Source organism: Erithacus rubecula (assembly GCF_903797595.1).
Source record: "Erithacus rubecula genome assembly, chromosome: 6".
Lineage (NCBI taxonomy): Eukaryota > Metazoa > Chordata > Aves > Passeriformes > Muscicapidae > Erithacus > Erithacus rubecula.
Window position 1 is genome coordinate 50,409,448 of NC_136688.1, and position 13,787 is coordinate 50,423,234.

A 13,787-nucleotide genomic window follows, 5' to 3' on the forward strand; every position below is an offset into this window, starting at 1 on the left:
TGCACGTGGTACATCACTGCTTAACCAAGTGCATATCCATGGCTAAAATAGAAAAACCTTTATTTGTTCTAATGGGGCTGAAGAAATTGAAGAGCTGTTGTTACTGTTCAAGTGTATGTTTAGGTTTACTCCAGAAACATTAGGGCTGTAACTGTGGAGAGCAGGCAGGGTGGGAGCAACTTTCTGTAAAATGCAGTTCAGAATTCTTTATGGAAGTGGTGGGGTTTGCCAGCATTAAGGTTGAAATATTTTTACTATATTGGTAGTATCTTGCCCTTTACATTATGTACTGGGAGTAGTACCCGGTAGATTATTTTGATTATCATTCCACTATCACTATCAAGGTTTCTAAACACAGTAGAATGACCTTCAGGTTTTAACAATAAACAATGCTACTGGTTCATGCTACTTGCTCTGAAACAGTTGGTGAATGTGATTAACATGACCTTCTCCTAAAATACAAACAGTAAGTGGGAGCAGGGAGAAACCCCAAAACATTTTCATAAGGGCGGTGTTTTTGAATATCAAATTGTACTGAAGATGTCAATAATATCAGCTATGCAGAGTAGGTGATATATGATTCCATGTTTGAGTGCCTGATGTTTGTCTGGATCAGAACACTTCGACAGCTGATCTGTCATGTGATAAAGCCATTGCTTCAAGTCATATTTTATTAGAAGGAATAATGAGGTTTTAAGTAAGATTTGGCTTTACAGCTCAAAGTCAAGCCTCTGTCTACATTAGAAAGTTGCTATAGATGTTCTTATCCCAAGCAGTAGAAGTTTTTGTTTGTCATTTTGATTTTTATATGAAGCTATCTGGTTAAAGGAAATTTTGGGATGAAATAGGTTGATTTCTATTCCTGTGATTCAGAAAGTTAAATAATTTTGGTTAATAAGATCTGTTTACCACTTCAGATACTTGAAAGATAAAGCTATGTTGTCCTTTTGTTTCCTGTTCTTTTCCCCCAGCAAGCCCTAACAATTGGGAATATTGCATTCTGCAGAAATAAATACTTTAAACTTGCACTCTGTGGGATAAAATTCGACGTCCCTCTTTAAGGAATGGTGTATCTGGTGCACTTTGCAAGGATTTGTTGCCAAATTTCACATCCCTGGAAACAGAACTGTTACCAAGAATGGGATATCCCAAGCAGCACTGGCATCTTCAAAGCCTATTTTTAGAGTCTTTACTTTGGAGTCTGACCAGAGCATTCCTTCTGTAGTGGATCTGTACTGTTTGGGTCCCACTTTCTTTGGAATTTGTTTTCCATTACTTAGATTTATTTTGTCCAACATGGGGTGAAAGAAGGAAATCAAATATTAGATGCATTACATCACATGGCTATTTTAAAATGAATGTGAAGGAGTAAGATTTTTCAGTAGACAATTAAGTAGCAGTTCTTTTTAGTCTAAAATACCAGGTATGCATCTCTACTGTCTTTGCAGGAATCTAGACTAATTCCAAACACAAACCATAGCAAAATTATAACACACACTTACTTGGCAGCTTTGTTATCATAGTCCTGACAGGGTTATAATACTGCTGCACATTTGAGATTGGTGTAATAAATATGTAGAGTAGGGAATATAAATCCATTTGAAAGCAGTTCCTTTATTTACAGATGTGACACTGGTATGTTAACACTGAAATGCATAACTCATATGCTCTCATATTTTTGAAATGCTGGTGACGTTAGGAATGTTCTTTGCTGGCTGCATTAGCAGATCAACACCTTTAAAAGTCTCCAAGCATGGCCAGCTACAGAGAAGAGTTCATGTTAGGTCATGTCAAAGTTTGTCTAGGCACTAATAACATTTCTCACAGAATGGTTCCCTGCTTGAATTTGGTTATTGTAATAGAATATTTATAATGCATTCTAGAAATTGCACTCTGCTATTACTAAAACTTTTTAGATTTAGAAGAGAAATTTCTCACATACGCCCTACCTGTTGGTTTTGTTCATTGTATCCAGCGATTTTTTTCATTCTCTCACAAGTTGTATTAACTTCTAATCGTTTTTATGTGACTGTGTTTAAAGCTCCTTTAATACAATGAAGTCTAAATACAAGTTCTGATTATTAGCTGAATTTGAAAGGAAAATGCCAGATTGCTAATGATCTCTTTGTTATTAGGTGGTGTAAAGCTGATCAGCTTGACCTGTGGAAATCAGCATGTTTGGGCCTGTGACACCAATGGTGGCATTTATTTCCGTGTAGGAACTCAACCTCTTAACCCAAGCCTGATGCTTCCTGCGTGGATAATGATTGAGCCACCTATACAGGTAAAGTGTTGATTACAATTCTTTGTAACCTGGTGGTTTAGCTTTATGCTAAACAATAAAACAGTAATTTTAGAATTCATGAAAAACAGTAGAGGCAGGTTTTATAGTAGAGTGTAGCATTGAGCTATGCCCTGAGTACCAGCAAGAGGCTGGATGGGCAAACAGCACAGAGAGGGTGTGGGAAGGCTTCTCAAGTGGCATGGTGCTGAAGTGTCTGCCTCCCTCTTCCTTTATCCTCACCCTTGTGAATCTGGGATGCTTGCTAGGGTGCTGTGCCTGAATTCAGGGACTTTCCTTGTCATGCAGTGCTTTGTAAGCCTTTGTAACAAATGCAGAATGGGCAAACTTTATATCCTTCCCACCTGCCAGCTGGGAGGATCAGAGTTGAAAGAAGCCTCCTAAAGTAACCTGGAAGCATATTTGGAAAATACAGAAAACTGACAAAATCTGTTTCTCCAGTGTCTGTTAGTTATTTGGTTTTTTGTTGTTTTCTTTTTTAATCTCTCCTTAAACCACAGTGCTTGCTTTCATTGCTGCTCTAATACTTTGCAAGTTAATCTATGAAATGGGAGTAATTTCTGATGTGGGCTGGGACTGCTGTAAAGGAGCTGACCTCTGACTACTGATTTCATTCTTTACCCCTTGGCATGAAATCGCTTGAACTGAACTGCCTGCTGATCTAGCACAGTAACACTGGATGTGTTTGCATACTTGATTGACATTCTGTGATGTTACAGCATTTCTCTTAAAGGTTTTGAAATGTCTGGTACTTTCAAAAGTACACATTAAGAAATAGAAGTAAATCTGTGGCAGTGGAGTTGCAATCATTTATTTGTTTTTTACATAATTTGCTCTTAGTTCTTATCTCTCATTAGTCAGTTGCTGGTTTGTGTATCTCAGGGTGTAACAGCAAAGAAGGGCAGGGGAACAGGGAAATGGAAACTGCAGATATGCATTCCATCAGTTAGCAAAGCACTAATTAGATGATGAATTCTGTACAGGGAATGTGGTTCTGGAGAAATGGTACCTTGTTTTTGCAGAATAGCAGGGCAGACTGATAAATAGGTGCCAATATCAGTTGCAAAAAGCCCTTGGTTACAGTGCTTGTTCTTGGTGTGCTGCAAGTAGGTCTTTCAATGAAACACATTGCCCCTGCTGTCAAGGGGGTAGGGCAGCAGGAACAGGAGACTGAAGGTGTCAGTGATGATGTGTCCCACAAAGGCAGTATTCTTAAAAGAAAAAGAGGAGGAAATATTCCATTTAAACTGTGTTTGCCAAGAGACAGAGAATTAAATTTGTGTATTATCTTCTTTCCAAAGGTCTATCCAGGAAAATAGCCCACAAATCTGTTTCTCTATGCTGATACTATTTTCTCTGGGCTTAGTGATTCTCTACTCCTTCACTAAAGTAGAATAAACTACTTAATACAAAGGTGTTTACAAGAATTGGGATTTGCTGTGGCTCATGATTTGGCAGTGACTTCCTTATGTAGAAAGTGGACAAGGTTGAAAATCAAATTATTTCCCATTATCTTATCAACAAAGCTGGATGATGTTGCCTTCCAAAAATTACAACTTTCTGATACCCAGAGCGGTGTCATTCCCCTTCCTGTTATCTTGCCAACTCCTGACATGGCAAATTTAATGAATCAATATGAAGGGGCAAGATTTCAAACATTGCTTGCAGAGTAGATGAAAACTTAAGGGTTACATTCTTGTTTTGAGACATTCCAGCATGTTAAAATAAGTCATGAAAGGAGCAGCCATTCATGCTTTTGCAGAGGCTTAATGCAAAATGAGAAAATACACGAACTTTAAAAGCATTTCCAAATACTAACCTAGTATTTGGAAAACAAATATAACGTGATGTCTGAAGAGTGAGCTATTAAGTGATCAATATTTGCTTATTAGGAACACCTTACTGTTCTGTCCCTTAAGTGACTTTGATACTGCTTTGCTCTTATGTTCAGAACAACAGAAATACCATAATAAGTATTTGTGAATGATTCAGTCATTTTCTGTTTGACGAAGGGAATCAAAATTGCTTTTCACTTGCTTCAAGTACAGGAGCACTCTCAAATAACGTAATTTAAAACCAACTATGGATATTTCATTCCCTAGTAAATGTCAGAGCCAATATGACTTGCCTGTCCTAGATCTCATGACTCAGGAGCAGCTTGTGAGCAGCTGCAGACTCTGCTTTTATGGTGCCACTTCTCCTTAAAGGAGTGCTGCAATTGCACAGCATTCATCTTTGCATAACTTCACAAAGGTATTCTGAGACTGCAGTTCTGATGAGATTTTGCTCATGCTAAAATGAGTGAATATAATTTAAGTTCAGTCTTTTGCTCTGAGATGATGTATATTTTTTAAATCAAGACTGAACCCATTCTCATTTAGTCTTCGTTCTGTACATCCTTACTGAAGCATCTCTTGAGAGGAAGAATAACATTATATGTTCTCTGCCCTCCTTTTTTATTTTTATTTTATTACTTCAGAATATTAGAGTATCTTGAGCAGTGGTAGTTTATATATAGCTGTTTTCTGTGATTCATCAATTTGGTTCTGCACTCTTAGAAATAAAATAATTATGTAGTTCAGCAGCTTTTTGGAAACTGCTTCAAAGACATTGACAAAACTGATCAAAATGATTTGATGAAATTATTTTATACCAGGAAATAGAAAATGGTTTTCCATTCTGTTGTTAACATGCAAGATAAAACTATAATCTATTGTAACATGTCTCAAAATACATACAAATTTTTACATATATAAAAAATTTAATTAAAAAAACCCCAGGAAATACAAATATTATTTATATAGATAATATAGAGTATCTTTTTATATGTGTATATCTTTATTATTGTTTTTTCTGATTCTGGCCTAAAGGAACAATAATTAAAAATAAAATAGAAAATTAGTATTGACTTATTTAGATTGTTAAAGAGTAGAGCTTGATCAAAAGGTAAAAATCTTTAAATTGCTTTCAAAGGTCCCCCCAAGTTGAACTGTTTGAGAATAATTCTTTGAACATTTCAGCTTTGATTTCTGGTACCTTCTGAAAAAGATGCTGAGACAAAATCTGATCTTGAGAAACTCTTACTTCCCACAGTTTAAAACTGGCCTTAAAAGCCAGCTCAGATTTACATTAAGGCTTCTATCAGATAAACAACTTTATCTGACGAAATTAAAGGAAACAGAACAAATATTTGTAATGAATGACTAATCATCTATTCATTGTAAATAATCAGCCTTACTCTAAAAATAGAGCCATTTTATTGTCAGTTCTTATTGCTGCTCTTTACTCCTTTGTAACCAAATTTCATAGAGAACAGAATTGAAAAAGCAATGTTATTAAATCCAGAGGTCTGTTTAAATATCCATATAGCTTGTCTGAACTACAAAGTACAAGGGGTTTGTTTAAGGAACCATTTGGCTACTGCATAAAGCTTTCATTCCCAGAGTCTCAGCAGATGAGCACTGCTTGACTTAGTTTTCCATAAAATTATCACCTGCATTTTGTGTGTTTTAAGTTAGAGAAACTTTCGATTTCTTGCTCTTCCCATAAACAGCCTGATAATTGTCTTTGTACTTTAAGCTTGATATCATAGGTAAGAGGAATTTTTATAGGTAGAAGTTCTTACTGGTTTAGGAGGAGCTATTTTTTTCTTGCACACAGACTTCCAAAAAGTTAAATTAAAGCTCTTCATGCTTTTACAATCATTCAAAAATTATTAAGACTACAAAGCAAATTGTAGTCTAAAAATACCATTTAAAATTTTGTCAAATTATCTGTAATTCTGAAAAATCAATACAGGATAGGTTTAAGTTCTTTTCAGTACCTTACATTGAACATATTTCAAGAAACAGTACGGAGCTGGTTGTGCCTTACAGATGAATGTTGACTTGCTAGAAATGGTTGTCATCATCTTTGTTTTGTTTCCTTTATTTAGATAAAATTCTGCTTACCTCACAGAACACTTAATATGGATCTGGAGACTCTCTTCTTCTGCATGTGCCTTGTTTTTGCATTTCTCAGAGAGATTTCTGTTGTTATTAAGGCCAGTTCTGCATTAAGTGGTACTTAGAGGAGGAAGTGGTGAGCAGTCCTCAAGATCAGATTTTGCCATTAAGCTGAAAAGTAGGAAGGGTTTGTTTGAAATTATCTTCAAGAACTGAATATTTATAGGGGAAGGAAATTTTTCTGTTGAAAATGCTTCATAACTTTTACTTCTATGCTTCTTTGCTACTTTTGAACATCCTTGTCATGGGAGTCTCTTCTTTCCAATGCATGATCCACATGCCTGTTCTTTCAAAGTCCAGTGGTTTTCACTAGCACAGACCAGCTTGCACAGACATCTGAGTTACCATGAGTTCTGCTTTGGAGTGCTAAGATGAGATTCAGAGGAAGTATCTTTTATTAACCAAACTCTGCTTAAGCTGAAGAAGTAATACACTCATTAGGCCTGGTTCTCTCTAGACCAGACTAACTAGTCTGTTGTTCTATATATCTTCATTCATGTGAGGCCTCTGAAAACATTAATAGGGAGAAGATTTTCCTGGAGGACTGCACTTTTCAAGATGATATAGAGAAAAGCTGTTTGGCAGTAGTAAGAGCAGCTGTCTCAAGGTGGGTTGCAAATAAGTTTAGGAGATCAAAGCTTCTGCAGCTGTGTCTTTTGTTTAGCTGATTTAGAGTGCCATAATGTTTAAGTTCAAGTCTGTGCTATTCTTCACAGGCATGCCTATCTTAAGTAATTGGAAGTTACATAAAAGGTGCTTTTAGAGACTGAAAAAATGCAATTTCAGCATTTGTTCTGAAGTTGCCTCACACTGATTCCATTGCTGAGCATAGTTCTTATTATCTTCCTCCTTGTTGCTAGTTAAGAAAACTGCTGTCACTATATTTCACTGTGTTTTGCTGCTTTGGAGTTTCAGCCTTCTGATAGTTGTTTTAAGGCACTGCTATCGCCGTGTTCAGAAAAGTGTGTGTGTGGCCTGTCGTGGGAGATAATGGTTGTTATCAGCACCAGCAGCTTCAGATCACAGGAAGTGCCCAAAGTGCAGTGCACCCAGAAAATTCAGTAGGCAGTTCTCCCATGTCCTTCTAAAATGTGGTCTCAAGGTGGTGTATTTGCTTTTTGACAAGACTGGCTGACATTTAAAATAACAATCGTGGGAAAGACAACCTTCAGTTTTCATAGTTCAGTTTGGTCATTACTTGGAACTTCCCTCATACCTGCAACTCTTCTGTGTTAGTTAACACAGAATTAGATATTTAATATTCCTTAGAGAGATGAAGAAATATATTTAACATTCAGTTGGTCAAATAAAGTGACTACAACTATCATTAGGTTTTGAGATGTTTTCAGAATTATCTATTCAAAAATAAAAGCACCATGGTATAGAAATTCATGGGTAGAGAGTGATCATCATGATTTAGCAGGTATGAGCTGTGGTTGCACAGAGTAAGGAGACATCCCGGGATATCTGCTGATCACATCAGACCCTTTGCCCTTGAATTAGGAGCTTGAAGGCCCTTCCCTGTAACCCCCCAAAAATGCTTTCTCTCCTTGGTAAAGTATTTAAGTGTCAGAAATTAAAGAGGGGTACTTTATGGGCATAGGCTGCATGAGAAGGTATTTTGCTGATGCTCATTAAAAGTGTGTTTTTAAAAAAAAAACAAAAGCCTTGGTTACTCAGCTTTGCTTACACAAGGTTTTTATTACCTAGTGTTGAATTATATTCTGTTTCCTGGAAATTTAAAGTTAGTGTTTACTTAGCTAACGTTTCTGTAAATAATTCTTGTTCTCCTAAGAGTTCAGTTCTTCAGTACGTTATTAAAAATACCTGTAGTGGTAATTATGGAGGGTTTATCTCCTAGATTACAGTTTATAATCTTAGTTATAAAACAGTGGGACCAGAAGACAGTTGGGCAAACCTGAGTAGGCCTGGAGTTTGTACGGTCTCTAAAGTAGTTACATGAAATTTAAATTACTTATTTTTTAATTTCTTTTAAGGATCAATTGTACTAAGTATTTTTAAAGTATCTTATGGTTCTGTTGAGAACATGTTGAGTAGTTGCATGGGTTTGGTTTGATCTTTTCTATTATTTGATACCATTGTATCAAATGTTGTTGTCTTTCCTATGTTTCTTCAAGAAAAAGTGTTGAAATAAAAAATTTAGATCTAACAGGAGAGGTCAAGGGATTTACTCCTTGGTTTTGCTTTGTCTTCCAAATGGTGCAAGTCATAGACAAGACATATCTCCTTGATTGGAAATACCCAACTAAGGCCTTTGTCCCTTTTGTTCACTAAAGGCAGAAAGTGGTGCAAAGGGTCCTGTTGTTCGAAGGCTTCTGAGGAAAGTAATGCTCCAGTTTTACAGACAGTAAATAGTTATATTTTTCTGACAATTTAGTGCCAGCTTTTAAGAACATGTACACATTAAAGAATATGTACATGTGGCATCAAGGAAGACAAGACAGCATTTTCCTGCTCCTGTATATTGCCTTGAACTTCTGTGCAGAGAAAAAAGCAGCAGTTAATTAAGCAAGCTAATGCTGAAAGGGTTTTATAACCTTCATTTAAATGGACCTCAGAAAATAATGTGTAAATAGGCCTGTATTAGGGGAGAGTCTCTCTAAATTGCATTATTTCTTATCCTCATTAGGAGAGTCTGGATGCTGTTAGTCATGAAAATAGTCAGTTTAGTCTGATACACTCATAATGCTCAAAAGTGTGAGAAGTATCCCTGATGTGACCCTCTTACAGCCTGGTCTGGACCAGCTGAAGGTGTTTCGGATTTGTCTTTTTAAAGGCAATTCAAAATTCATTCATTTGTGCTGAATGTAGCCACCAACCTGTTACAAAAAGGACTGGGCTCAGGCAGACTGATAATGTTATGTTTAGTCTTCCTTATCCTGGATATTTGCAGCAGAGCAGAGATAATGGAGGTTTGCTGGTACATGGACTCTGTGCTCCTGAAAAGTGACGTGGAAAATGTTCTGGTACCTTTTCTGTGTGCACGTGTTTGTCCTATCTTCCTTGACAAGGAACTTTAACCATTTGCCTTCAACTGTCACCAATAAGACAAAACTTTTGAGTGGTATGTAGGGTAGAGTGCATGGGGGAATGTATTAGATTTTACTTTGGATTTTGTTTGATACTATAGCGTAAGTTAAATTCTTACACTGAAACTTATTTCTCTGTGGTTTGCAGAAAGAAAGGAATTTGCACAAAATTATAAAGCTAATGGACAACTTGATAACTGAAATATATTTAGCATAGACATTGTTTCTTGATATAATTTAACAATTTGCCAGTTATTCCTTCAAGTTTATTTCATTTTATCAACACTTTTTTCACAACAGATATGTGGCAAGCTGGTTTTTATTGTTTTTATTTGTAGCAGACAACAAATACATCCACAGCTCTTAGTATATTGCTTTGGTGTTGAAAAGTACATAGTTGATAGTGTTAAAGTCCATGGTCCTGGTGGGAAACTCTTCATATTCCAAGACAGAGAGTAATGGCTGTTTGTAGCCAAGGCACAAGACCAGAGGATGGGGAATCTGCCTTCAGATCTGACGGGCTAAAGCAGTCAGACTTGTGAGATTTTTAGAGTTTAGAAATGTTTGGCAACCCAAGTAATAGAAAAACAATGTTCCACAATTTTTTATCAAGTAGCACTGGATCCATGAATGATCCATAACAGGTTGATCTCTCACAGTGGTGATTATATTGTGGATAAATGTATACACAGAGTTTGGTGCGTCATAGCAGGAAGGCTGAGATACTGCTGCAAGGTTCTTTAAAATTCCAGATTCTCCAGTAAATGACAAATAGGACGTTTCACAGTCAAGGTTTAGAAGTCTCATGAATGCTGTTGGAAGTTAAACCAGCTGCGTAAAGACTGTGCTAAAATAATTTATCAATTTTCATGGTTATCAGTCTCTGAAATGTTATCAGCAGATTTATGAATTTGCAGAGATCTCTCTCTCTTTAGTGCTGTGAGAGAACTCTATTTAACCTTTAACTGCAGCTGTAGAGATTTTCTTGTTATGTAACTTGTACTTAAAGCATGCTTATGGTAATTAAAACTTAGTGAAAATGAGAGATATCTGAGATAATATCAGCATGATTGTTCTAAGAAAATAGTACATTATGTCAAATAAAATTAATTTTATCCACCTTACTGTGGTAGCTATGAGAGTACCTTCTTGTTGTACATGGCTGCTTTCTGGGTAAAGAATAATCCAGAAGTCAAACCTTTCCAACAGGCTCTAAGAATTGCCTGTATTTGTTTCCAGTGGCTTGTCCCTGGTTTGTGCCAAAAGCTGCTGTATATAATGATGTCACTATGTGTCCTGTCAGTTGTGTTCTTTACTGGCTGTTCCACAGCAGATAGCTGGGGGGTAGAGGAATTGCCTGGATTCTTTGCAATAGGAGTGAGAGGACTGTTTTATTGATGAGGGCTTATCAGAAAGAGCTGAGTAACTCAAAGAAGGAAGAGAAGCTGGAAGTGAAATACCCAGAGAGGTAGGGAAAATTAAGGATTAAATGAGCTCACTTAGAAAAGCAGAGAATGAGAAGAATGTTTGGCCAAGCTTTTAAACACATTATTTTGAATTTGATGATTGCCATTTGTTTCTTAGATGTATTGGTGGTGCAGAATAGGGTAGAAGTAATTGCTTTGTTTACACTTGAGCCTGCAGTGGTATCAGGAGCAATTTAGCTGAGCTCTTTTTGTGGCTTTCCCTTTGGGTGTTTCCTCTGCTTTTCTTAGATTCCACTACCTTTAGATCTGTAATAATCTGTAAAAGTCTGTCATAATGTAATAATAATAAAAATGTAATAATCTGTAAAAATTTTTAATAATGCACAGGCTTAGGTAGTAGGTTTAAGCACTTGTTAAGTTTTTTTTTGATGGAAATAGTCCTCCAGCTCTTTCTCAGAGAATTCTCTTCTGGATAAATGACAGTATAAGAGAAGCATGGGATCCTGACATAGGAGAGTGGGGAACAAGGTGCACAAATCCAAGCAGGTTAGCAACAAAATTGCACCAAGGTGTTAGGCACAGTTTGGGACAGACCCTGGTTGGAACATGGAGTGTATTGTAGAGCACAGACAGACACACTGTCAGCCTGTGGTGTGAAGGACATTGGGGAAAGGTGACAGAATGTCCTAAAACTGGGAAAGATGTGGCTATTGAGAACATGGTAAGAAGGAGATGGTGAATTAAAAAAGTAAAATATATTTAAAAAAATGAAAGGCAAAGGTCTCCTGTTCATGCAGTACTTCAGCCTGCACAAGTAAATGACAGCCCAGCTCCCTTGTGTGAAAACACGGGACTGCAGGAACAGAAGTGTGATGAGGGATGTGATGGAGCAGAAGGCTGAAGCTGCACAGGAGTAGGGCACAGTCCCATGGCAGCAGGGTGGAGAGGTGAGCAGGGACAAGTGGGGAGTAAGGTGGCTGTAGAAATAAGCAAATAAAAAATGGGGGTGAGAAATGGAAACTGGGCCAGGAGTATGGATTGCTCCCAGCAAAGGGGAAGAAAGTCCAAATAGGAAAATTGTGTGGGGTTTTGAGGTGTTCTGTTTTTAGTGTGGTTTGGGTGTTTGATGGATTGCTCAGTTGGTTTTGGATATGTTTGGAGGTTTTTTTGGAGTGGTTTGTTGTTTTGGAGTTGAGTTTGTTTTTTCTTGTTGGTTGAGGTTTTTGTTCAAGACAGTAGTTTAGTACCATTCTGAAAGTAGCTAAGTATGTATGTATTCTATGCAGTCAGTGCTTTTCAAGACAATTAGTGGCTTTACTTTTAAGTGTTCAAACTGCAGCCACTTGTGAATTTACTGTGACCACAAGTAAATACTTGATCAAGCCTTTACCAGCCTCAGGCTTTCAACAGAAGGCAAATACCTAGTGAGAGGAGAAACATAGAAGATGGTCTGTCAAGGGCTTTGAAACCTGAATAGACAGGATTGGTTTGGTGATGCAAGTCAGACTTGGTTGTAGCTTGGTCAGACCTGAGTCAGCACCAGAATTTTAAAAGCAAAACCAAAGCAGGTAACTGTTATGTACACAGAAGGCCCATCTGGGACTGGGTTGTGTGCTTCTATATACATGCAGATCATGCTTTTGTATCCCTTGGTTTATCACATACAGAGAGCTACTTGTTCTTCTATTTAGCACTCTGGAAATTCAGCTTATGCACATGAGGCTAAAGCCAGGAATGCAGTGCTGCTTTGTGAGGAGATGATGTATTTCAGACATCATACTGTCTTCTGCAGTGCTTTTACTAGGCTGGTGTGGAGAAAAACCTGTATTTAATATCCATGTTTTATTCAAAGTACATGTTTTGCAGGGTATTTGCAGTGTTCCAAATTGATTGGATGATATATTTTGCTACATAATCATGATGCTACGTCAGTACCACTGATTTTGAACAGCAGTTAATGCAAATCTCTGTAGAAGCAGGTGGAGTAAGGACATGCCTGAGAGCAGAATGGGAAGTGTGTTGTTTCACTTGTGTTTGCCAGTGGGTAGTGCTAGGGATCCTCTCCTGCAGGTGTGGCCACTCCAGTACTGCAGTGCTCTGCAGTGAGTTCCATGACTGTATTCCTGTAGCAAGGAGTACAGGCAAGAAGGCAGATTATGATTTCATTGCAAAGAGGAGACATTCAGATTCTAGAAATGTACTGTTTTAAAATATGCTTAGAAATAAAGTGCAGATTTAATAATGTCAGGAAAACTTTCTGTCAGGCAAGAAGAAAATACTGTATTTTGTGTATTTCATTGGAAGAGTTCCCTCTTCCAACTTGCAGCTGGAACTGTATCTGATTGGAATAGCAGTGGTTAAGCCAGTACTAATATTATTAGACTTGAATGCTGAACATTAGATAAAAATATTGTTGTCAGTAATGATATGTTCGTTCAGGTTACTTTTGTACTTAAAAAGGTCTTAAGTGCTTATAAAATTGATAATTTTGTATAATAGCACATAAAATATCAGTTACATTTCTCCCTGTCTTTAGTATCTGGTAAATATTTTACTTCTCTTGTGTACTTCTGTGAAAAACAAATGCTTCAATAGTACAAAGATACAGTAGTACGAAGTTTAAATACTGTGCTTAATTTTTATAGCCAGTAGGAATCAACTTGGTCAGCATTCATTCAAGTCCAAATGATCAGATGTTGTGGGCAATTGATAGCAAATGGAATGTCCATGTACGAGTTGGAATTACAGATGAAATGCCTGTAGGTACTGACTGGGAACATGTACCAGGTAAAAATCAATTCAATGCATCAGTTCTTTGTTGTTTCTGCCATTTTCTCAGTGTTTTTGTTTTGGTTTTTCTGCTTATTTTTCCTTGTTGCTTTTTAAATTGGATAGTAATGCTTAATTTTTTTTTTTTTTTCTATCAGGTGTTTGATAAGGGTTATCTTTTAAAGAGGACCTTGGTTTTACTTAAAAACACTGAGTAGTTAACTGGGAGAAATAC

The 13,787-nt window shown here is 36.9% G+C and overlaps 1 protein-coding gene across 10 annotated transcripts in view; it reads left to right on the plus strand.

The window, feature by feature from the left end:
• Positions 1-13,787, plus strand: part of TECPR2 (tectonin beta-propeller repeat containing 2) — a 41,914-nt gene that overhangs the window by 24,779 nt on the left and 3,348 nt on the right. For 6 of the 10 annotated variants that reach the window (XM_079308233.1, XM_079308237.1, XM_079308234.1 and 3 more), the window contains 2 exons: positions 2,136-2,284; positions 13,429-13,570. In XM_079308233.1, the coding sequence (XP_079164359.1) occupies positions 2,136-2,284; positions 13,429-13,570 (291 nt within the window). The other 4 variants (XM_079308239.1, XM_079308240.1, XM_079308241.1 and 1 more) reach the window with 4 other exon arrangements.